The sequence below is a fragment of the Poecilia formosa genome, unplaced genomic scaffold (genome assembly GCF_000485575.1).
Source record: "Poecilia formosa unplaced genomic scaffold, Poecilia_formosa-5.1.2 Scaffold95, whole genome shotgun sequence".
Taxonomy (NCBI): domain Eukaryota; kingdom Metazoa; phylum Chordata; class Actinopteri; order Cyprinodontiformes; family Poeciliidae; genus Poecilia; species Poecilia formosa.
In genome coordinates this window covers 894145-918746 of record NW_006800034.1, presented here as the reverse complement: position 1 = coordinate 918746, position 24602 = coordinate 894145, and the positions used below count along the sequence as shown (strand labels likewise).

Genomic DNA, 24602 nt, shown 5'->3' with positions numbered 1-24602 from the left:
TAATCTTTTATGTAAAAAGGGTAAAAGTGCGTAAAATCATCACATTCATTAGTTTGGAGGGGCGCGGACATGAGAGCGCGCGCGCTTATTAGGACTTGGAGTCTTGTCTAAAAAGATGAAAATTATAATCTCTAAACATTTCTTTCGTAGCGACTAATTCGGATTAAAACGCAGTGTTGTGTATGTAGTTTGGGGGCGAGAGTTAACTTTGCGGCTTTACCCCATCAGGTGCGTCCAAAGCGCCAGTGCGGAGGTATAAAGGCAGAAGAAAATACGGCACTCACGTCTCTGAAGCGATTCCAGTGTTTGGTCTTACGGCTGTACTGAGAGATGGTTGACAGCCATTGCTCATCTTCCATGAAATTCCCGTCTCTCGCCGTCTCCTTCCCACTTTTCGCGTCCACCTGGAGCGAGACGCCCACCAGCAGGTACAGGCAAGCCACGGTTCTCACAGCCTCCATCATGTTAGTCAGGTCAGCTCGGTTGGGGATGTATCCTGCTCCTTCTGCTGCTGCTGCTGTCCTCCAGCCACTGAACCACACGCAGGATTCCTGCTGCTGCCTCAACGCATTGACTGGAGAGGAGAGAGAGGAGAAGGAGAGGCGGGGAGGGAGGAGGGTAACGAGGAGTTCCAATACTGATTCTTTATTTTAGCTAGTTTCCTTATTTCAAATGTTTATTTTTTAAGAGCGGAACCTTCAGCTGCATATGAAGCACACAAGCGGATCTTGAACCATTTGAATACAATCAGGTGATTTTTTTTTTCCCGTTCAATTTATATATACTGCTCAAAAAAATAAAGGGAACATTTTGCTTTAATTTTGTGTGTGGCTCCAAATCCAGGCCTCCATTGGTTAATAAATTTGATTTCCATTGATGATTTTTGTGTGATTTTGTTGTCGGCACATTCAACTTTGTACAGAACAAAAGATTCAATGAGAATATTTCATTCATTCAGATCTAGGATGTGTTATTTGAGTGTTCCCTTTATTTTTTTGAGCAGTGTATATATATAAAAAAGTACGATCTTGTACAAGACAGTGAAAAAAAGTACTTGTCCCGTTAAAAAAAAATTGTTTCTACTTTTTTGTAGCATTGCACACTTTCCTAGTAAATACAAGAAGTAGTTTTCAACTGATGACTTAATATACTAGGGGGAAAAACCATCAAAATATGCAAAAAAGTAATTGCTCCCCTAAACCTTTTGCAACTACTATCAAGCATTTCTGTGAGCAATGCGTCTCTTAAATCTGTGTGGAGAAACATGTGTGAAAGAACTTTGGTTCACTCTTCCTTGCACAATTGTTTTAAATCAACTCAATTGGATGTCACACTACATTAACTCAGTCGTACTTTAATCCAGATTAAATCACTCTAAAAACACCCAGAGGTAGACTTGCTGATGGGGTCTGGATTATCATCTTGCTGCATAATCCTAGTGTTCTTGAGTTTAAGTTAAACCGATGGCTGGACGTTCTCTTTCAGAATTTTCTGCTTGGGAACAGAATTTATGATTTCATTAAGCCAAGAGGTAAACTCAGACAGCTGGATCAAGGCATTGACTTTGCAGCAATCCCTCATTTAAAGTTAATATATGATAACAGTGGATGATTAATTGCAATAAGTCATGAACTTTGTGGCGCCAGTGGAAAGGAAAACCTCCTATTAACAGGAAAAACCGTTAGTGTAAACAGGCACATAATTCATTTGAATGGAGGTTTGAGAATCTCAAAAAACGCAAAGGATGGAGTAGACATTAAAAAGAAAACATGTGACTGTTCATTAACATGGAACAGTTATGTTGTGTTGGAATATTCAATAAAAATCCTTATGCAGGTGAATTGATTTCCACAGCTCAGCCAAAGAGCAGAGAAAATATGGGGAAAGTGAGGAAGTGATGTCCAAAGTGGTCTTTCCACACTGCTGAGGGGCGAGACTCCCATGAGGCCAAGAGGCAAATGAGGTTCAATTTAGCTTAAAATGAGCTCAGTTTCATTCTTAATTGTGTTCATTAGCAGCAGAGGAAGAAATATAAGAGCTTCTCTACAGAGGTTTCAAAGTAATCCCTATCATTATTTTTCTGCTAACTGTACTGACAAGCAGGTCTTTAACATGCACTGGGGAAAAAGCTTGTGATATGGCTATTTTGGGAATGGAAATTCAGACCTCATAATTACTATAACATGAATTGACTATCATTTAAAGATTAGTAATTGAGTCAAACATTCAGTGTTGGTATACAATGTTTTATTTGTGGTGTTTCATACTGGCCTTAAAAGGACAAATGAAAACAAAAACACAGTAGGAATGTCTTTTTTGTTTGTTTTCCAGGAAATGGTAGCATGCTGTGTAAAACCTAGCTTTCTGATAGAAATCTAGTAAAGTCCAATTCTAACATTTTGTCTTTTATCCACTTGAGAGCTGTGAGAGCTGTAAATATATGCAGCTTGTCCAAAATGACAATGGGTCCCTTTGGGTGTTTTTCTGGTTAGTGCTTTGTTTGTTCATTCACGTGGCTTTTTAGTCAAAGTTCATGATCAACATAGCTGGCCAAATCTGTTCAATATTCACACTTTGACCATAAAAACGATCAAACACTCAGAACAGACCATGTTCACTGCAATATTTATTCAGTGTTACGTATAAAGTGACAATTTTATTTTTTAAATTTAACAGTTTTTTTTTGTTTGTTTGTTTTTTAAATAAAAGTTTTATTGTGTATATTAGTAAGAGGTAGCAGCTGGCAATAAAAATCAGTGTTTACAAATCAAGCAGCTATATATTAATTTGTAATTTAAGTTCCATTGCATTGTTTATTAATGTCACTTTGGAGTTATAAGCAAAGATGTGCCTACTTGGGCAAAAATATGCATTATGTCATACTGCATTTTAAACCGAGGATGAATTTTGGTATTCAGATTCACCTGTTAATTATTAAAAAGGCTTATAAGACAGTATACGGTTCATTTAAAAAAATAAATAACACTGAATTAAACTTAATTTAACCAACATATTACTTGTTTTCTTATGCAGATTCTATTTTTTTATTAACCTATGTTTAGGTTCTGTATATTGGGTCAGACCTAGAGCCCAATCTCGTGTAAAATCAGCTCAGGACTGAACCGGTCCACGTTTGACCCAAGCTGGGTCGCTCTACGTCAGCAGTGTTTAGGATGTGCGTTTTCTAAAATGTAACTACATATGAGATTACTTTTGTTGTAAGTGCGGTTCTTTAAATGCAAATTCGGAGGAAGCAACCAACAAGGTAACTAAAAAAAATACACTTTACAGAAACTATGCTGAAAGTTAATTTTGAGGGGAATGGAAGTTCATTACATTTACAAACATTGCTGTACAACAGCAATGTTTGATCAGGATTTCACCGCACTGTACCAAATAGTGTGGAGATTTAGAGTACGGAGCCGAGCGAATAAAAAATTTATTACATCCGGTCTTTTTTTTTCCAGAATTTATGACCCACAGAGATTTACTGTACCTGCACATCATTCTGAGTCTCCCCACGTCATTCCCGCTGCTTCTCTTAACTCTGCATGCCCTCTCCTCTCCTCTGCATTTCATCCCCTATGACGATAAACCTAATCCAGCATCCCTCTCTGCTCGGATTCATTTAAGTTTAAGGTTACCGGTATTGGCCAAGGCTGAGTAGCCAGGGGCAGGATCACATTTCTGTCATGCTGCTTAGCTGGCAGAACCAACTCTTGACACTTGCATCAAAGTTGTCGATGTGGCAAATGTGTGCTTCTATTGTATGAGCATGCAGAGCTGTAGAACTGGGAAGCAAGGACAAGAGGAGAAATATCTCCAAGTGTATAGCAGTGTGTACATGAAAAATATGACGTGACAAGTTAAAAGGGTGCATTAACCAAAGCATAATGCTAAACGTTGATGATTAACGATCGCACATCTGAATTGGGTCACTTCTTCATGGGTTTTTTTTTTTTTTTTTTTTTACACTTTGCGAATTTAAATGTTAACCGAGAAACCTCTGTTTTGACCGTAGTAATAAATGTTTCCTGAGGGAAATGCTTCAGAGCAGGAAAAGCTGAGAAAACATGTTTATGATCAACTCTAAGCTGTTAAATCATCTTACAAAGCAGGTTTTAGGAATGAGAAGCCACAATATTGCCAGGGGCTCTTACGGGTTTACCGGTTTGGTCCCTACAGCATCTAATGTGGAGACGGGGGAATGTTTTTATTTCTAAGAAAGGCTGTACTCAGACTTATAAGTTCCACTATGATCTGGGTGTCCTAAATCTTTAAAAATATGACAGTGGTGACAAAATGTGGAAAAGCTCAAGGGGTATGATTAATGTTTTCAGATACCAAAAATGAAATCAGCACCATTTGTGTAAAATAGTATTGCAGCTCCTCTTAGATCATTCTGTATGCAACCTCAAAAATCTTTACTTTTTTGCTGTTGATTGCTTAGTTAGCAAATATTGCGAGGAAAGTTGTCACGAGGACTTCAAAATGCAGTAAAGTGATTAACAGGCTGTCACTGCATTAATCAATAAATAGCTTCTGCTGCTCTTGCAAGTTTTACATCAGTTGAGTACAGCAAAAGGAGATTTCGGAAACAGCGCAGTTATTGGACTTTTAATTTCCATTGAACTCTTGAAATCACTACTTCATTATTGAACGCAAGGTAAAGTTTAAAAAATAATTTATAAAAAATACTCACGGGTTTGATTTAGTAACTCGGTTTTGCGCTGTTTTAACACATCGCATTTTTTAGAGGCATATAGACAGTACGTCCATAAGATAAATTTAACAGATCACGATTAAGAACCACATGACTATTAAATTCCATACTTTTCATGTCGCCGTCATATATTCAAGTCAAAGTGAATGAACAACTTTGTTGATTTAAAAGCAGCTATCAGGTTTACTCTTTACTAATATGGGAACCAAACTGAGCCATAAGTGTGGACAACATGCAGCCATCAGTTTTTTAACGGTCCAAATTCTGTAATTTTAACCGTTTTTATGTGCATATGCAACTGAACATCATGTTACCGCCTCAAACTGGCTTGTGATCGTCTTTGGCAAAAACTTTGCTCACATCCATCAAAACAGGAACTGCGGCTGCTTTTTATTTTAGTCATGAAAGCGCCGCATGGTTTACATCTGCAGACCGGAGTCATGTTTGTCAGACTGAGTTCAAGAATAAAGAGATTGACTTGATGCCAGTTCATCTCCCCAAACTGATGCACATTAATAAACCCAGTCCACCCTTCACTAAGCTTATTGAGTTTTCGCAGAAGTAGCAGAAGCTGGGAACTTTTTTTTTATTTTTTTTATTAACATCAGACAAGGCGGTACACAGCGCAGTTTGAAGCCTTTCTTATCTGGAAATATTCCCGTCGTATTACAAATGCAAACAACACATGCGAGTCTAAAGAGTCCTGATGAGCCGCGCAGCTTATCACAGCCGCTCGTATTGTCACACAATGAAAGAGCTCTGAGGATTTCTTCAAGAATTCTCGGTAAACAGCAGATGATTACGGAAAGCTGTGAGGGAATGCAATGCGGGGAAGCAAACAGTTTGGCTGCATGCTTCCATTCGTTGCTTGGATCTGTTGGGGCTTGGTCAGCATAATTTTCTGCCCAGCGAAGACCTGAAACACAAAAAAAAATCATCAATGTTTGCACTTTAAAGCTCTTGATTTGTACTAATCTACAAGTAATCTCAGTTTTTCATTGTGATTCCTTATGGGTATATCAACAAAAATTCATTAAAGGTTGTTTCATAAATAAGTTGAAAGGGTAGGAATACTTTTGCAGAAAGCAGGATAAAGGAGCATATTCAACTACGACGTACTAAGTTTGAGTGCTCATTTCTCTCTCAGTCTGAGGAAGCTGCATTCTGATAATTGAACCCAAACACTAAAAAAAAAAAAAAAAAAAAGTCTGCATGACAAAAAAGTCAGACTAGCCCGAGATGAAAATCCCCAATCCAAAATCCCATCAGAGGTTATTTCGAATGTAGGGGAAGTGAATAAGCCACATCTGGAGGCATTTAATAAGTAATCTCAAGTGACTTAGAACTGTAAATGAAGCTGCTAGAAATGCATATGGATTCGATTCAATGGGATTCAAACTGGGTCACACAGCTATTAAGACTGCAAAGTTAGTTGAGAGCAGTGTGACAGCAGTTTGCCACTGTTGGCTGAGCACTGAAGCGGCTGTTTTTCGCACTGCAGGCAGCTTACAGCAGCAGATGTGGGAGAAAGTGCAGCACTTTCCCCCAATTAAACGCAGAGTAAACAGAAGCTCGCTTACACTTGAACTGCTAAACATGATCACCTCTGGGAAATGTTCTTTTTGCATTATGTGTGACAAAGCCACGGCACTTTTACTTTGGGATTACAAAGAAACAAAACTGTGCTTCAAGCCTGAGCTTAATTACCCTTATGCAAATGTGTCAACAACAATCAACAACATATTTGGATTGTTTCCCCTTCCTAAAAAAAAAAGTATTGGTTTACTACTTTGCTTGCGAGAGTAAAAACACAACTGCCGATCTTGTGGGAATACCTGCCGGAGCAACATTTTTGTTTTTATTTGATGGTGAACTGCAGAGCCAAGGACACCGCTGAAGCATATTGCCAGGAAGAGTAAAAAGAAAATTCAACTGAAGGATAAAAACGACGATCCTCACGAGGCATCGCTTCTTTTCCAGTAACAGCCCTGTAACTCCTGCACTGAAGTGTTTTTATAGCTTTCCCGTTAGAGGAGAACACTCCCAGCAGTCCGAAACAAGCCCAGAATTGATGAGTGGGCTGTTCTCTGCATCAGCACCAGATACCGGTTATCACCACTGTAATGATGGTGAACGATTTCAGGTGATGTGTGGAACGTTTTCAAGATAAAATAAATAAAAAAAAAAAAGTATGCAAAAGGAAATCAAATGAGTATAATTTTCCAGTGTCTGATCAGAGAGTTTGCAGCAGGAAATGTAGGTGTCTGTATTCTCAATCAAAACTGATCCAAAATGCTGATTTATCTTCAGAACTGCGAACATTTCAGAGCATAAACACTTAATCCAGAAGCAACAAACCATGATAGGGACCAGTTTGCCTTCTGCCTTGTCTTCAACACTTATTGTGAAGAATGAATTATAAGAAAGCTACTGCACTCTGTGTTTAAACACTTTCCAATAAACACGACTGCAGCATAAAACGCATGCGGACAGCTGCAGGAGGCCTCTGCATGAAATTCAGATTCAGCACTCTGAATGATTGGCTGCTGCATGAATCACCTGCCCTCTCACCCCTCTCGCCTTGACTGTCAATCAAGGCTGTAACACCGGTTACTTGACACAGCGGTTAGCGTGAATTTCAAACGGTAGAAAAAGATGACGAGAGAATAAAATCTACAAAAGGAAGCTGTTGAAAACGAAGCACCGTTGTATTTTTTTTTTTTGTTGCGTCCAAATTGGAAGAACTTTGATTTTGTCGCAATGAATCAGAGAAAGAGATATTTCAGGCCAAAGTGAACTTCAGCTTTCTGATCGCATCTAAGTTCATGAACATTTGTGTTTTTGAATTTTAGATTTGCAATCATTTTTTTGCCAGGTTGGGAATTATATAGCACAGATTTTTCCAGTACATTTATAGAGTTTCTTTTCCTTACACACAAGCTGATGAATGTTTAGAGAGGAAATAAAGGTTGGAGGTGGTGTGCCACTAATAATCTTCCTACGTGAAAGATGCCTTAAGAACAGAACACAGTGTTTCCTCTCAAAGTAACTGATATAAAAGCATAGCTATGAAAATAAGCAGAAAAATGTACATAGTTTAAGTAATCCTGTTTTGTTAAATTGCTTTACTTACATTTTTCAAATCATCGTGACTGTGAGAGAAAAAAAAATAGAAAAGTTCAAACGGCATAAGAAGTTTGTACAGTAGCTTTTGCACATATTCCCACACAAACAAATATTTTATTAAAACATACATCTTCCACCTCATTAAAGCTTCAGAAAATAGGGACGTAGATCAAAAGGAACAAGCACAGTACACAGATCTAATTTATACAGCTTTTTGAAAGCTGCTCAAGCTCGTCCTCAGATTTTGGAGGTCTTAATGGAGCTTCACACCGCAGGAAGAACAAAACTGACTAATTAGGGTGAGACATGTCAGGGACAGAAACCACGCATCTTGGCTGGTGCGCAAGCAAGCGCAATCACACAGATGCCGGTGACAAGATTTAGTCATTTTTAACAGATTCGCAGATGAGACAAAACATTACAAAAAAAAAACTCACAGATAAAGTGATAACACTGTTCACGTTTGACAGAAATCACATCGAAGGATTAAATATGTTATATATGCAATGACTGGTTCGGATCAGCGTGCATCATGTATTAAAACATGAAAAGCGTGAAGAACGCGTTACAGTCTGCTGAGTCAGAGCTTTCCAGAAACAGCAAGACTTGTGTAGTCAACACTGGTGAGTGAGTGTCTGCTGTAATAGATCAGACATGAGGCTTAACATAATGCACTGTAATATTCTTGGCACAGCCATCTGCACTGGTGACGAATAAAGGAGTAATGACATGTTAAGGAGGTGCTCGTTATGTCTGAGTGTGTGCTTGTACAAATTTATGCACAGGAATGAGTAGTTTTCACTTGCAATCCTCACAAGGACGGAAACGAGACCTAATTTTGGTGCAAAACAATTGCTTGGCCAATACTTCCTGAAAACCCAAAACTGCTTTCATTCCCTTTGGTAACCATCCCACCTAAATAATATCTGCAGTAATGAGACAAAATGAACTCACAGATGCCTGAAGAATTTTGGTGTTCTAAATAAGTTAATAAAGAAGTATCTAGGAATTATATAATGAAAAAATCTAGGAATTATATAATGAAAAAAGAAAATCAAAATCAAATGCATGCAAAATTAACTGTAGCCCTAATACGAAAAGGGGGTAGTAAGGAAAATATATGTACAAGTTCATGCTAGCACTGCTGCACAGCTAGGTGAGGCAGGAAGTTAGAAAAACTCTGAAGCTTTTGTTCAAAAATAGTAGATTAGGATCCTTACAGTATGACACCATTCAGTGAAAATGTCACGATTAGCACAAAAATCTAAAAGTGTACACAACTTAACTGCTTTTATTTCAATCAAAAGAAAATATTTAACTGTTGCTAACTGCATCAAAATGAATGTTACAGTTATTGTGATTTTGATACATAAACAAAATCAAAAAGAAGAAAAAAAGAATTACCAGACACTAAATTCTGTTTTTTTTTCAAATGCTTTTTGTGCAGAACATCATCTATTTTTGTCTTTCTGCATTTCATCAAATAGGACAAGCTTACCTAGCTTCTATTAGCTTGTTAATTAGCTGGGCTATCTGCTCAGGTGGAGAACACAGTGGGCTGTCGATGCCTGCAGTCAGCTGCTGCTTGTTGGTTGATAAAAACGTTTTTGTGGTCCTTCAGATTTACACAGCACTCTCTGTATTTCACAAGACTGGAAATGTTTTCAATTCCCCAAATTTGACTTTCTTGCAACTGAAGAAAAAAACAGAGTTGCTTTCTTCAGGTCAGCTATCCTGCAGTGTGCAGCAATGTTTGGGAAAGTGGCTTTTCTGTCAAACTTTACACTCCAAATAATCAGTGAAAATGCCAGTCATTCCAGACTCCTTTCTTGGAAAAATCATTTAGGATTGGCAGCTCGCTCGTGCCAAGCAACAAAGTAGAAGAAATTAGTCTCACATAAAAATAAGGAAATCATACCAATTAGACAGACTTTCTGCAAAAAAAAAGATTCCAAAATGTCAGACGAAACCGTATTTGAATGTTATCCTTTTTTCTTTTCTTTTTTTTTGTTTTTCAACAAATAACACAAAATTTGAGATGTTACTTTAAGTAAACACAAATTCGGACCATAACAGATATTTTTAATAAAATGGTAACATCTCCCGCCTCATCAGACAAGCACAACACACTCCCTTAAACCGGCGTTGGTGCAGACATCTGTAGAACTCATCTTTAATCATGTCCCTGCCAAAACAGACGAGAATACACAGTCCTCAAACATTTAATTAAATTGCAAATCATCTGTCGCTCCTCTTTTCCCTTTGTGTACACTTGAGCTCTATTTACTCAGCCCTAGGTGGAAAAACCTTTATGCATGCGTTACCTGGAAGTGGTGCTACACTAGATATGCACTCTTGAACCAGAAACAAGCATCCTGTCTGGAGAGCAAGTGTGCATAATTAGGTCTCTTTGTTGGTCTGAATAAACATGTTTTATTTTACGCCGCTGAGCAAACAGACAAAATGACCATGACTGTGGACAGAAGAACAGAAGAGGAGAAGGTAAACTAGTCGAGCCGCTGCTAAAACGAGCAGCACAGGATGGCATAGTGAACAAAGAGAGCCCTCAGACTTTACTGGTGTAACTTTTGGCCGCTCGGCGATCACGCTCCTGCATGCTAAACAGAGAGAACCACCAGCTGAGGGGAAGGCGAGAGAAAAAAAAATAAAAATGGAACGAACAAGAAGCCCTGCTCTTTGTCTGACGTTTGTATTCAGTGACACATTCGACAGAAGGCACAGGGAGCAAAGTTGCAGCAGTTTGTGTGGGTAGGGCTCCTTAAACAGAAAGATGGGGTATAAGATGGGACTGGCTAGTGCAATAAAGTGAAATAAATCATGCATGAAGCATTAACACATTCAGTGAGGTGAAAGGATGTGTGCTACAAGGGGTTATGACATTCAGTGGTGTGAGGATGACATTATACCGTGTCGGGCTGTTTCGACGACTATAAACAGCTTTCTGCCACGACTCAGGACGTTTATTTTTCTTCAAAGTGTTCAGAGTGTCACCTTCATCAACTACAAAATGCTTGAGCATTTATTTTATTCTGTTTAGGCCAATTCATCGCATTGTAAAACAACAAAGATGGGGCCCGTTCAGGATAAAATCACTTTACTGTCAACAACAACCCTACTTCTGCAAAAATTCATCTCTTCCATCTTCAAGATCATAACACAAAATATGATTAATACAAAAGTACATATTTTATGTAGATGCAATGTGTACACACGTTTTCTTCTGATGGACTTTTATTTAAAAATATTCTATTTTACATTTGATAACGTTTGGCAAATTCATGCCTGAAAAAGCTATGCTCAAAATAAAAGCAAATACATGCTGCCACCTAGAGGTCAGAGCCGCTAACTGCAATTTTCTGCTGCTCCAGATCTACTTTCTCACCCACCTCAGAATATTACGCTCAGCTGGGATAAAGGTCACGAGAAGCTTATGCTGCCAGCAGATGAGTAGTATCCGGTGCAGTCTGTTGAGTACCTCTGTGACAGCTGGACAGTGTTCAACTCAAACTCTCCAAAACTGTAATTAGCAAATTTCTGAAACACAAGCAAAAAAAAAAACATGTTTTCAGACTTTAAATATCATTTTCAGTTTAAAACAACTATTTTGATAGACTTGTTGGAGGTCAAACAAAAATATTTCTTGCCATCTACGGTGCTTAGCAAAAGTATTCACAGTTCATTGTGTTACAATCTATTTACTGACATTTTATATGACACAAACCTGGTTGAACGTTGCTCTTTTAGACTATTAAAAGCTTGAATTATTGTTTTATGATCCAGTCCTGCTTTAAACATTTCCGCCTCTTTATGCCTGACCAGTCTGCCATGTCCTTTAGTCTTCATGATGCCGCTGTTCAGTTATGTTCTAACAAACTTGATTATATTGGATTTTTTTTTTTGCAGGAGAATCAGAGTAAAAGGGGTCTGTATACCGAAAACGGTACAATAAGGACAAAATGTTGTAATAAATAAACTGAACAGTGTGACCTTTAAAGCGATCAAACATCTGGGAGTATTATTTCACTCAGAGCCTTAAATCTGAGAACATTTTGAAAAAAAAGTTGACAGAAGTGAAGCTGGGCAACAAGCTGCTCTGCCAAAACCACAAAACCGGGTTTTACAGAGCTGCTCAAGCTCTTAGGGGCCTCTGAAAGCAGAGAAAATGTCAATCCTATTAATGCAGGTGCACATATGCAGGTGCTGAAAGACAGCACATGTATCTGGTTCATGTCTTTATAGGTTTTCTAAAACAGGAATTTATGTAATCACCCAAATGGCTTGGTGTAAATTTAAGAAAATCCAATACCACATTACAAACATTTATGCATTAATCTGGATGGAAAATGGGTCTAACCTTTAATATGTTCCTGGCATCAAAAGCCTCTCTTTCACTTGTGGCTTGTTTTCCTGCTCCACCCCTGTTCTCAACTGCAAAAAACACCACAGACCAACAGACAATAAAAGGAAAAACACTTTGATAAGTTATCTCGGAAGAGGCAATAAACATGTTTACTTGCAGCTCCGACAGCACCCAGCGAATGTCAAGGTAACTTCGTTTGCTATAAATGGTATTGCGAAACTGAGGACTGGGGGAGAGCGCGGCCGCTGAGGTTTGCACATTGTGGTCGTAAACATGGTCAGCAGTGGCAGACCGCTTTTGCTCTGCGCGGTGTTGTTGTCGGTCAGCCCGGTGCGAATGTGAGAACCGCTGCTGGACGGGATCCATCAGCAAAATGAATGAAGGCATTGTGAGAGTAGCTGGAAAGCAGCACCCTGTTCTGTGCACGTACACAGCTCTGAGGCCAAACAGAGAAGTACCTCCCTGATTCCTCTCTGGGCAATTTAGCTGTTCTATTTGTTTTGAGGCTCAGCTTTGTGGTCACTGCAACTCCGATCTGAGCCAAAAGATAATAAGGGAACATTGGAAAAGTATGTTCCGGAACAAAAAAAAAAGGACAAATATAATGATCCCAGCAGTTCTCCTTTTTTTTTCCTGTTCGTGGTTAGCTGAGGCCTCGTAAGACAAATCACAAATATCCTTTTTATGAATCAAATGTGGTCATTTTTGGTCATTTTCTCGTGAATGTTCTCACAATTTCATTTGGATATATCTGTAAAAATTGAAAACCTCATGTGTGACCTTAAAATACCACTTTATTTCTACACATCTGAGCTTATTGAAAAGATGCTGTTCTATTCATGACCAGCTGTTGTCAAGTAGAGAAAATGTGATCTACGTCCTGAGGACATCATCTCATGAAACGCTGCTTTTCATAAAGCCTGGGGCAACAAAAATCACACAAAAGTCTTAAAAGCAACTCTTCAACAAACTTTTTTTTTTAAATCACATGTCTTTATGAATTAAGATTCACATCAAGCTAAAATGACAAACCACATGCAGCAGCGTCTGAATAAATTAGATTATCTTTAAAAAAAAAAAAGTTAATTTATTTCAGTAATTCAGTTCAACAAGTCGAGCTCATTTATAGATTCATTGCACGTAAATGGATTATTTTAAAATGTTTCTGCTATTTTGGTCATTAATGCTTACACCTAATGAAAACCCCAAATTAAGTTTCTTAGAAAATTTTAATATTACATGAGACTAATGGGAAAAGAATTTTAAATTCAGATGTTGAATGTTATGAACTAGCTATAACTAATTCTGGGAAAAACTTTGTAAAAAAAAAAAAAAAAAAAAAGCCTGATGTTCTGAGATTCGTACCCAAGTACATCTCTGGAAAGTTGAGTGGAAGGTCAAAGTGTGGTAACAAAACGTGCACATACCTGACTACGAACCCATTTAAGAAATTCTTGGGGTACATTCACAAGGTGTGTACTACGGCTGAATTGAGTGTTTAAAATCCACCTCACCCAGATGTATCCAAGGTACATTTACTGACGTCGAGGTAAAAATATAGCGGATGGGAGAAGTTAAAAATGTGGATATAAGAAAGAAAGAAGTCTCCACACTTCCCAGATGCCAACGGATTCTGACAAAACGTTTAACAAGAAACCAAAAAAAATCTCAGCTGAACCACGGCAAATTTCAAACTGGTGGCAAAAGTTATGCACAGGAAGGAGGATGAATTTCAAACATTTTTTGCACATTTTGCACGTTCTGGAACCGTTTTGTTAATGGAGAGCAGTGAATGAAAGAGAGAGAATCAAGCTGTCACCAGACGGCGCTCATAGTATTTACCTGTGGTGTCCTTTCTGAACAGCGTGTTCATGACAGTACCATGCAGCTTTACTCTGTCCCACTCCCTGACCATCAGCCCCGCAGAGACAAAATGCTCCACCAGCCGTTCTGCAATCACCTGCAACCTACATAGAATGAAAAAGTTAAGGTAAAACTTAAAATAAAAAAAATTTTTAAAAAAACTGAAACCACTTTTTCTTTGGAATACAAACCTGTCGGATCCATCTTTAACACCGACTTTGGCATACAAGACGTCCACCATGGCTGGATCATCATTCATGTACTCTATACCCGTCACTTCCAACGGCAGAGGCTTTCCTTCAGTGATGTCCCTGATGGAATGCAAAAACAAATTAATAGCGTTTTCAAAATCAACATCTATAAAATGTTTTAAGACATTAGATTCAAAAGAGATTAAATTTTCTGTCAAGCCATTTCACCTCTTTAAAGGCCTTTTAATTAGAGGCCAAAGAACGTGTTGTAGTGACCTAAGTTTTTACTTGTTATAGGCGCCTCCTCCAAAAAAAAGGAATAATATTCAGTGAAGTAAGTAAAAAAAAAAAAAGAATTTCCTGGGTGTTTATATTATATTTTGCCTAGGTCTATGTATTAAACTCAGAATAACAAAAAAAGAAATGTATGCACAACAAATATAGCTATAATAATCAATATATTGTATGATTTAATTTTAACTTTTGCTTTTCTGGTTACAATAAAGCCAATTAGATCATTATATGCATTTTGGGTTTTACATTTTCTTTAATGTTTTCATACCAAGAGTTCACACCAGCCCAATGCCTGTTAGTCCGGTTTTAAGCATTGTTTGTTAAAACACATTTCTGCAGCACAAATAAATGACACCATGATTTTCACATGCTATAGTGCAACTTTCATATTTAAGATTAAAGCTGAAGTCATTAGTCTGAGCTTTAAATCAGTGGGAAAAAATTCAAATTAATCTTTTAAAGAGTAATTTCACTGTTATCTGAAATGTGTTTGTGTTTTCAAATTCATCACAGTGTCAAGCCTGACATGATGAAGTAATTTTTTTAAGCCTCTACCTGATAAAACTTTGGCATTCTTGGAGGCGTTCACATGCTTTTCTCACTTCTGCGTCATTTAACAGAGCCAGGGTGCCAATTGTCAAATGAAGCTTTGCAGGGTTTTGAAAGATGCTTTCCTCCACTCCGTGATCCTGCAAAAGTAGGTGACACATGATTTATTCGTCATCACGCGATGCAATAATTTAAAACTACTTCGACTGGTCCCCGTTGTGTTTGCATTTGTCAGGAGCACCTGCGAACACTGTCGCAACACCTCATCTTTAAATGTCTGGAATCCCTCTTGAACTTTGGAGTCATTCAAAGGCAAAGACAGGAAGTGAGTGAAGGGCTGTTTCTTTCGGAAGCTCTCCACAAGGACTTCTACTCGAGTGACCGCAGAGGAAACCGCAGCTTTTTGGGCAGCAGTGATAACTAAAAGCAAAAGAAATGCAAAAGAAGGAGATATTTTGCAGGTAAATTGGTTTCAGAATGACCTGATTTGATATTTATCCTCACCGATTTGTCCTTCTATTCCTTGTTTCGGGATGCTGATTGAGGCTTTGGTGTCAAACTCAAGACGTCTACGAGTTTCTCCTTTTTTCCCAATGATATATCTATATAACAACAAAATGAAAAACATGCTCACCATGCGCACAGTACACCAATGCTTACACAAAAATGTTATTCTTTTCAAGTTTAGGGGGGTTAAAGGGAGCTATTTTTTCACAGCTTACTTGTAAAGAACACTTGGGACATCAATGGCACAGCGGTATCCTTTATCTGTTTGCTCAATGAAGTGGGTGTCACAGGTTTCATCCTCTTCCAGAGCTTCACTCTCTTCAATCATACAAACATGGAGTTGGTTTTTGCAAAACAAACTAGTAGCAACAGTAGACATTTGAAGTTCCTTGCAAAACCATTTATATACACATGGGTAACTTTATTTTCATATTCGTTCTAGTTAAAATCACTCACGTACTTTCTCGATATTTATGTGGGGACCAACACAAAATACAGTATTCAAGATAATAAAGCTGAGGCATGCATTTATATTTGGTCTTTTTGAGTTGATACTTTGTAGAAGGAACTTGTGCTAAGTACTTGTCTAAAAGTACTTTCTGGTTCTGGTGGTCTATCACATAAAGTCCCAATAAAATACACGTTTGTTTGTGGTTGAAGCGCTACAAAATAATTAAACCTGTCAAATGCTTACTAACCAGATGGTCCCATGTACGAGAAATCTTCTTCTTCTTCATAGTGTTCTTCTTTAACTATGTTTCTTCGATATATTCTGCCGTTTACGTTGATAAGCGGTGGGCGCAGAACATCCATTGGTTGCTACCAAACCTAAATTAAAACTGTTAAAATACCAACATAAAGTGACAGAAAACAATTAAAATTTCGTTAAAATTACCTTCAAATTTTTACAACTTCAAAGTAGCAAGTCATACACGTATGCTAGCTAGCCAATCGCTTTACGACACTTTCCTCTAATTTACGGTAACGTGTGTTACAGATCTACATAACATGTAAGCGGAACGAGCTCCCTGGAACACTATAGAAATGAACCATTCAGATTGTTGTGACATCTTTTAAAATGGCAACTCTCTTTTTGACGTACATTACAGACGGCTAAACAAACACCGCGAGCTAAACTGCGTACGAATAAAACCGAACAATCTGGAAAATTACGGTAGGGTTTTACTATTTAGAACATCTGAGCTGATTGTATTGTGTGGAGAAATATCTAGGCCGAGTGGTCATTCGCTCCATTGCTACAGTTAGCTTTCCTACCAGCTGTTCTGATAGCTGAATCGGAATGCATTTTTGAAACTAAAACAAACGATTTTACGTTTTTTTTATTATGTGGTTAGACTCATATACATAATAAAGATGGTTAGACTGATTTTAGCTTGCTTTGTGATTGATTCGTTGTTGCTCTGCAGACACTTTAGGATTAGCCGTGATGAATAAAGTTCTCGTTGACGTTTTGGTATGTTCTTGGTAGCTTCCTAAGGCAATGGCAGCGTCTTCGTCGTCCTCGTCTGCGGGAGGTGTGAGCGGTAGCTCGGTAACAGGCTCTGGATTCAGCGCTTCAGAGCTCATCCCTCCCAGGAAAGTTCTCTACACTTATCCGAAAGGAGCTGGGGAAATGATGGAAGGTATGTTGTTGTTGTTTTTGTTTTTTAGATGTATGACAGCATGGGCTGATCCTGACGGAAAATAAACACTGTTTTGGGAAAGATATTTTCATATAATCAGCAAGATAGATTAATTCAACTGGGAAAATAATAACAATTCAATGATTCCCTAATGATTATTTGCAGAGGAGAAAGTTACATTCATAAACTGACCCCCATAAACAAGACATGCTAAATTTGCTATCCCTGAAACAACACCACCTTGCACTTTTCCACATTTTAAGTCAAAATGCGGATTTCCTCAACACAAAGTTGTCTATATGTGATAAAATGATACAGGGGTTCATTTATTTGCAATTAAAAGAACCCATGCAAATTCTAAGCTTCTCATCCATCAAATGGAAAACAAATAAAGTGTATCAGAGCTGCAAATCTGACTGGATAGGCCACAATAATGTGAGAAACAGCAAGGAGACCCAGAGGAGTGGTAAGAAGTAAGCCACTAGAAGTTTTGTCGAAAGTTTGCCTCAAGTCATATGGAGGGAACAGCCCCTTGGACAGCTTGATCAAAACTCTAAATAGAACTAAGAATCTGCAGCAAGACTTAAAGATTGATGTTTACAGACACTCTTTGACTGAGCTTCATCTGCAAAGAAGAATTAACCAAATTGACAGTCTCTGGGTATGAAAACCTGGTAGAGACGTAGTTTGTAGTTGCAAAGTAATCAAATTTACTTCTAAAGTTTACTCGGCCAAAAAGCTTTACATTAACCCTGTCCAGATAAGCTATCGGCCTCTCTAAGCTTATCTTGGATTGAAAATTGCACAATAAAGACATCTTTGTATCAGATCAACAAACACAGATATTCTTTTGAAGAAATGAACATAGTTTCCTCTGGACCAAATACAAAACAGGCCATCCTGAAACGCATTCAAAAGCAAAGCTCTCAGGGTTTTAGAGTTGCATCAGTGCCCTGGGCAAAGGTTATGTACTGTTTTGTGACGACAGCCCTGATGCTGAAAGTATATCAAGATTTAGAAAATCTATACCGCCTTAAAGATTACAGAGCTTGCAGGGACGACCTTGCATTTTTCAATAATAAACAAGAGTAAAAAAATATATATATATATATATATATATACATAAACAAGTACAGCTAGTACTGAACTGCCTGCAGTCCAGATTCTCATTTATCACAAAGCCCTGAAAATATCAATTTTGATCATGCTGCACCTTTTTAATGCTATTTCTATTTTCAGATGGCTCTGACAGATTTTTATGCGAGTCTGTGTTCAGCTACCAAGTTGCCTCCACGCTAAAGCAGGTTAAGCAAGGTAAGTCCTGGTTCATACTCCTTAAACTTTTTCATATTTCCGAATTTTGACTTATTAAAACCACAAACATCTGTGTTCCTGTTTGGTTAAATGTCTGCCTCAAACTAGAGTGCACAATCGTGAAATGGAAGAAACTTACTCTTTTTCTACTTTCTTGTACAAATTGAACTTTGAAAAATGTGACATATATTCAACCAACACAAGTCAATTCAGTAGGCATCAAATTTTCAAGTCTTAACTTTTGGTCTAATGTGGCAACAGCACTATTTTCCACCAATTTTGAGCTCCTTTAGGTTAACCTAATAAAACTTGATATGGTTTGTTCTTTCAGATCAACAAGCATCTAGAATGGAGAAACTTGCGAGCCTTGTGGAAGAGCTAGAAGCAGACGAATGGCGTTACAAACCAATAGAGCAACTACTGGGATTCACACCGTCCTAGTCAAAGTCATTCAGATGCCTTTTGTGGAATAAATCAGCCAAACAGAATGAAGACAATAGGAAATGTTTTATTCTGTCTCACATGTGATACTTTTTGGATGTAAGAGTTTACACTGTAACATAGAACTAAAAGTTATTTCAACATGTTGAACGTAAGATTTTTTTTGTTTTATATTTTACACAATTTTGTGTTTACCTTTTTTAAACCTATTTCCTATCATGTGTACCACCTAAACTAAAATACCTTTCAGCTTAATCTTACAACTACTCAACTTGTAATATTATTTAACAGTCATAATATGTCTTTCATCTCATTCAGACTAATAAAACGGATTCTTGACATGCTTGGTGTTGTGTAGTTTGTTCTTATTAATCCTTTTTCACTGAGTTTTAAGCTCTCTCTTATCTGGCAACTGATTTCCTTATGATTTCCTGCTTCACGAATGTGCCAAAGTTTGACGCACAGCACCGCTGTTGTTTTCGTGCAGCTTTCTGTGTTTACAGCGAGAAAGTACACACGGATCACTCCGAGCGGTTGTTTTCATCCAAATGAAGGCCGGGAATGCACAGAACATACTGTCCTTTGGCCCGGCCCTGGCCAGTGCAGGACACGCCTCCAGCTGGTGGTTAGATTTCATCCACAAGGAGCTTGATCCAGAGCACTCTTGCAGTTGTTGTCTGGATAGTTTTCTTTGTCTTTTTAAAAGTTTTCAAGTATGAAAACTTTACTGTTTTTGTGTGTAAATTTCCGGCTTTATTAGCATAATTCAAAAACATCTACTTCAGAACACCATGTGCCTACATGTGACTTTCACTTCCTCTCTTGCAAAGTACACGTTATTCCACGCCTACGCACGTGAAACAGCATAGCATACGTCTGGCGGTTATCCAGAACTCTATGATCTAACTGTACTGCGTATGTACAGTTTGCTCACCCATGAGTGATACGATTGCGATTATTTTTGCACCGAGGCTACACGGCCTCTTTTTAATGCCTAATTGTTGTTCTGTGTTGCGTGTACGTGTTCATGCACACATTTCTGCACCCATATCCATTTCCCCACATTTCATCTTTTATGATCTGGTCCTACAGTGTTGTGGGGGTTTCACTCCTCCAGATTTCTTCTGTTTTCGCTTCTTTTGTCACACTTAAATGTTCAGAACTGTCAAGGAACATTTAATATCACAGCTAACCTGAATTAAATGGCAATTTTCTGAGGGGAATGAAGGTATTTGTGACTAAGTAGTTATCCCACGAACCTGGTTGCAACTGAGTTTTAAAAGAGTTTTTTATACTGTTTTGGAAGAACTTTGGTATAACTCTCTTGACAATATAGTTTTAATTCAAACATTAGGATTTATTTGATCATGAATAACCTGTGCAGAATAGGTTCAGTATCTCCATAAAATTAAGTTTACACATTGACTAGAGCCTACCAAAACTTTAATTTTGAGGTTATTATTTGTGACTCACTCAGAGGTGGGCTTGTACGTTCGATTTTAAGATCACAAACCGATTAATAGAAATTCTCCCTAGGACTTTGTGGTATTTCGGAGTATCCTGCCTCCATTAGTTATGGCAAACTGTCCAAGGACTGAAGTGACAAAACAGCCCCTAATTGTTCCACTGCCATTTTTGCACAGTTTCTTTTTTTTGTTGAATGAGGAACACTTACAAATGAGATTTGCTTTAGATGTTCTGGGTTTTTTGTATCTCCTCCTGAGTCAGTCGCTGATGCAAACTGATAGTCTGGTTACCAGCATATCGAGGCATGACATGTTGCTTTTTGAGACCTTTAAACCTACTTCATGTTGTTAGCATCTAAAAGTTATATCTGCGCTGTACAGACCGAATAGCAATCATGCCTTAGTGGTAATCATAGTTAATTTATGACTTCAGAAAGAAAAATAATGACCTCTTGACGCTGAGCAAGGTTGGATAGTTTTTCCCTTCATAAATAAAGTCAGTTTGAAAACTACCTTTTATACTTGCATTGGTTCCCTTTGTCTCATTGGTTTGTAGATCTGAAACAAATGTGTCAAGATATCATCAACACTTTAGTCTGAGAATAAATATAATGCTTACTGATGAGGTGAATAAATGGTGGCCTCTTTAACATGTTGCTTTTAATTTATGTTCACATTTATATCATGCAGCTTATTGCGTGTTTGCATCGCTGCGGGTCAGATAAAAAATTCTGATGTAATGCTTGAGAGAAAAACAGGTGACGTAATGTACTGTACACTGCAGCCCTGAACCAGCCTTTGGCAGTGTCCGCATGGACTTTATCCTTTGCTTTTACGGCTGCCAATGCACCAAACAACAACAGCAAAAAAGAACATACCTATTGAGGATGCTATACAAAAGAACCGCTATATGACGGTTGTATGCCCAGACAAGTCCCTGTACATTTCCACTACCGTGGGGTTGAAGCCACCCCTCCCTCTAAACCTCTTTCTCCTCCTGTTTGTCTTTCTTCTCTGCTGGCATGTTACCAGGCAAGATACAGCTCACAAGCCGTGCCCCTCTTTTTGATTGGCTGGTTGGGGTAAAGTGGGCGTGGCCTAGTTCAGGGCATATATAAGCATTGTTGCAGGGGCAAAGAGACTGCGGAGTTCGACAACTGCTGAAAGAACGGGAAGGAGGAGTGGACGGTGGAAGTTTTTAGAGAATAACTATCCATTTTTTTTTCAACAAAAACAACGACTACGCACTTTAACAGCTTTATTTCAAAACTGTAAGTATTAATATTTGTTAGTTTTGCTGAAATTAGAGCTAATTGGACTAGCTTAAGCTGCTTAATTATTGCTGTTGCTAGCTTTAAACGTCTGCATTTCTTTATTGTAATTAAGATGGCATATTTTCTATCTCTTTTACTTATTTTTTAATGTGTTTTTTTTTTAAAGTGGTTGAAGTCTTATGTTAATTTGTGGTCTTTGTGTCTCCTCATAAAACAGTTGAAATCTGACACGCATCTGTTGAACACTAAAGAGAAGACAAACATGCCTGAAGTCTTTGCACCAATAGAGGCTGGAAGTATACCTCCGTCCCCAGTGGACAGCAGTCCCAGAAGACTGTCCTGGGGGAAACTGGTCCAAAGACTGGCTGATTTCAGCACAAACGACAGCAGCATTGAATCAGGGTCCAATAATGGCAGCAGGAGTGATCTTTCAGACTCAGGTGAGCGTTTCCTTCCAAATCTGTTGAAATCCTATTGGAGGTTTTTCTTATAACGCTTGAAAGTGCTCACTCCCTGCTTCTCCTCTGCAGGCTCTGATGTCTTCAATGATCTGTGTCCTGTGAACGATGACCTTTTCTTTGACCCAATGGAGGAAGCAATCCTGAAAGAAGTAGTGGACCTCATTGCACGGAGCCTAAGGGAGGCCAAAGACTCAGACTGTGCGTTGAGATGTACCAAGCTGCTCATTCCAGAGAAACTTCTGGAGCACATCGGACAGGAGCTCATCCACCTGGCAGCTAGCGAGCCCTGCGGTTTAAGAGGGGCTCTCATCGACCTCTGCGTGGAGCAAGGGGCCGCCTGCGAGAGCATAGGACAGCTATCCGTGGACCCTTATCTCGTCCCCACATTTCAGCTCACTCTGGTGCTGAGGCTAGAGTCGGGCGGGCTGTGGCCTAAAATCCAGGGACTGTTCAGCTCCAAGTCTCCTTCCACTCCAGCTCCGAGACAAGCTCTAAAACTTAGCACTGGGTTCCGCGTGATTAAAAAGAAACTGTATTCTTCTGAAGGGCTGCTCATAGAGGAATGTTGAATGGACAGGGGGGAAAAAAACTCACAGAAAGGCCTTAGAACTTCAAATATGTGATGCCTTTTTGAAGTGTAAGGATTTACTTTGTCATAATGTAGCCTTTTGTTCCTACTGTAAAGGACCTGAAGTTTATGGCACTTGGAACATTTTTTTTCTTTAGCCTAACCATTGTGCTTCATCTTGGTAAACGGGCATTTTGCAAGTATTAAAGTGTGAACCTTAGTTTCTATTGAAACTTTGTTCAGGCAGCTAGCTGTATTCTTTGAATCTCTGTAGATTTATTTTATGTTTTTCCATAAACATGTCAATGAATTGAACTGTAGCCCATCGTGTTAGGGTATCCTTCACACTCCCAGAGTTAAAGCCAGCCAGTGCTTGTGCATTTGCAAGCCACAGCTAAGGTTTCAAACCTCATTCAGTTTTCTGTTGCGTTTGAACCTCATTGCTTTCAACTTTATTTGATATTCAGATTTTCATAATGTTGCACTGTTTTTGTACTTTCATGATCACAAATAAATTATTGGTTTTTTTTTTAATAACAATTCTTTGTTTTGAAATGTTCTTGTATTTGTGGTTCATTTTAGAGTGGGATTTAGGTGACTCACGGAAATGAGGAGGAGGTGGTCAATTTTAATGTCATAATTGTCATATAAATTATTAGTCTTTTAAGGCCTAATATTATAATAATGCGTTTTTTTATTATTAACCGCATAAAAAACTAATAGTTTGGCTGTAAAGCTTTTTGAGCAAACTTGTATTTGGAGATTTAATGTACTCAGTGTTTGTTGACCCATAATCAAACCCTTAAAGCTTATTAGATGTTTCTAAATTTGCGCTAAAAAGAAATGCAGGAAGTTTGGAACTCAACATGGATTTAAACTGTAAATGCTTAAATATCCCCAAAGTATGATACATGTCTTTACAGCAGTAGTGTTACACAATAATGAGGATAATCAACCTTTTTAACGCTGCAGTATTTCTTTACTCAGTGACTATTTACTTTGTGGAAACTGTAATGGAACAAGGTGTAAATCTAACCTATATAATCTGAAATATATTTATATGAAATTACAGGCAATCACAATGTGCCTCCAATATGTTACAGGTGTTCACAACTTTCATCTCTGACTATTCTAGAAAAGTTAATCTCAGTAATAAAAAAAAAAAGATGTAAAACTCATATTTTAAAAAGATCTATAATACACAGAGTGACATGTATCTCAATCCTCTACTTCTATTGATTTAGATGCTTAAGGGCTACAACTATTAAACATTTAAATCTAGTTTCTTGAAATGGATTGTTACAAAGGAGGGTTTTTAATTCAGACTTACTGAAAGGTATGCTCATGAACTGTTATACGGGATTAACAATAATACCAGAGCTGCACACCAAACGTCATGCGAATAAACTATGTTTTACTACATGCGGCAGCACTTTATTTGACAGGGTGTGCATAAGACTGACATGACACTGTCATAAACATGAAGGAGTCTTTATGAATGTCTATGGCTGCTATTATGAAGTCTCATTCTCTAAATAATGACACTTTTAATCCAAAGTTGCTTTAAAAGTTGCATTAAAAGTCCATTAGAAGTCCTGACTTTGTATTATTTTGTAAATAATGACACTTTAATGCAAAGTTGGCACTTTTAATGGACTTTCAAGGCAACTTTTAAGGAAACTTTGCAGTAAAACTGTCGTTATTTACCAAATAACATTTCATGACAATAGTAACAGACATTCATAAAGACTCCTTCGTGTTCATAACAGGTGTTATGTCATGTTTATGACAGTGTCATGTC

The 24602-nt window shown here is 38.1% G+C and overlaps 4 protein-coding genes and 1 long non-coding RNA gene across 8 annotated transcripts in view; 3 read left to right on the top strand and 2 right to left on the bottom strand.

Annotated features, from left to right (window-relative positions):
• The window catches only part of LOC103142297 (SPARC (osteonectin), cwcv and kazal like domains proteoglycan 2), a 39818-nt gene extending 39225 nt beyond the window's left edge, over positions 1-593 (bottom strand). Inside the window, exon 1 of one of the 2 annotated variants that reach the window (XM_007558287.2) lies at positions 285-593. In XM_007558287.2, coding sequence (XP_007558349.1) covers positions 285-464 — 180 coding nt within the window. In that variant the 5' untranslated portion in view covers positions 465-593. The remainder of the gene's footprint in view (positions 1-284) is intronic. The other variant, XM_007558286.2, reaches the window with a different exon arrangement.
• The window catches only part of LOC107836896 (uncharacterized), an 11857-nt gene extending 6656 nt beyond the window's left edge, over positions 1-5201 (top strand). The window contains exons 2-3 of the long non-coding RNA XR_001662870.1: positions 3116-3125; positions 4767-5201. This is a non-coding gene — a long non-coding RNA (uncharacterized LOC107836896). The remainder of the gene's footprint in view (positions 1-3115; positions 3126-4766) is intronic.
• A 105-nt stretch (positions 5202-5306) lies between these two features.
• On the bottom strand, positions 5307-16663 carry ascc1 (activating signal cointegrator 1 complex subunit 1). 3 transcript variants are annotated; one of them, XM_016674424.1, is made up of 11 exons: positions 16567-16663; positions 16333-16473; positions 15850-15952; positions 15632-15729; positions 15369-15547; positions 15134-15267; positions 14285-14404; positions 14073-14197; positions 12225-12298; positions 11257-11404; positions 5307-5639 (listed from the first exon to the last, which is right to left on the bottom strand). In XM_016674424.1, exons 2-10 carry the CDS (start codon positions 16445-16447, stop codon positions 11288-11290), a joined length of 1065 nt encoding a protein of 354 aa, XP_016529910.1. In that variant the 5' UTR covers positions 16448-16473; positions 16567-16663; the 3' UTR covers positions 5307-5639; positions 11257-11287. The 3 variants fall into 3 exon arrangements, with proteins under 3 accessions (XP_016529910.1, XP_007558346.1, XP_007558347.1); XM_007558284.2 differs by having other exon boundaries at positions 16333-16462; positions 16530-16618; XM_007558285.2 differs by lacking the exons at positions 5307-5639; positions 12225-12298; positions 16567-16663 and having other exon boundaries at positions 11311-11404; positions 16333-16561.
• Positions 16664-16696: 33 nt separating this feature from the next.
• anapc16 (anaphase promoting complex subunit 16) lies at positions 16697-19373 on the top strand. Its single transcript, XM_007558282.2, has 4 exons — positions 16697-16808; positions 17124-17277; positions 18517-18591; positions 18923-19373. The coding sequence occupies exons 2-4, from the start codon at positions 17136-17138 to the stop codon at positions 19030-19032; spliced, it is 327 nt and encodes a 108-aa protein (XP_007558344.1). The 5' UTR covers positions 16697-16808; positions 17124-17135; the 3' UTR covers positions 19033-19373.
• Positions 19374-21617: 2244 nt separating this feature from the next.
• LOC103142294 (DNA damage-inducible transcript 4 protein-like) lies at positions 21618-23342 on the top strand. The gene is made up of 3 exons (XM_007558281.2): positions 21618-21769; positions 21990-22212; positions 22303-23342. The coding sequence occupies exons 2-3, from the start codon at positions 22035-22037 to the stop codon at positions 22800-22802; spliced, it is 678 nt and encodes a 225-aa protein (XP_007558343.1). The 5' UTR covers positions 21618-21769; positions 21990-22034; the 3' UTR covers positions 22803-23342.
• Positions 23343-24602: the final 1260 nt, after the last annotated feature.

What these genes read in the sequence shown, in the direction of transcription:
- ascc1 (XM_016674424.1), bottom strand. Translation starts at nt 16,447, where the DNA reads ATGGATGTTCTGCGCCCACCGCTTATCAACGTAAACGGCAGAATATAT. An exon ending in AGGAATAGAAGGACAAATCG is followed by an intron (nt 15,548 to 15,631) that starts GTGAGGATAAAT and finishes TTTTGCTTTTAG; the next exon opens with TTATCACTGCTGCCCAAAAA. An exon ending in ATGCCAGGAACATATTAAAG is followed by an intron (nt 11,405 to 12,224) that starts GTTAGACCCATT and finishes CTTGTGTTTCAG; the next exon opens with AAATTTGCTAATTACAGTTT.
- anapc16 (XM_007558282.2), top strand. Translation starts at nt 17,136, where the DNA reads ATGGCAGCGTCTTCGTCGTCCTCGTCTGCGGGAGGTGTGAGCGGTAGC. An exon ending in AGCTGGGGAAATGATGGAAG is followed by an intron (nt 17,278 to 18,516) that starts GTATGTTGTTGT and finishes TTCTATTTTCAG; the next exon opens with ATGGCTCTGACAGATTTTTA. An exon ending in GCTAAAGCAGGTTAAGCAAG is followed by an intron (nt 18,592 to 18,922) that starts GTAAGTCCTGGT and finishes TTGTTCTTTCAG; the next exon opens with ATCAACAAGCATCTAGAATG.
- LOC103142294 (XM_007558281.2), top strand. Translation starts at nt 22,035, where the DNA reads ATGCCTGAAGTCTTTGCACCAATAGAGGCTGGAAGTATACCTCCGTCC. An exon ending in GAGTGATCTTTCAGACTCAG is followed by an intron (nt 22,213 to 22,302) that starts GTGAGCGTTTCC and finishes TCTCCTCTGCAG; the next exon opens with GCTCTGATGTCTTCAATGAT.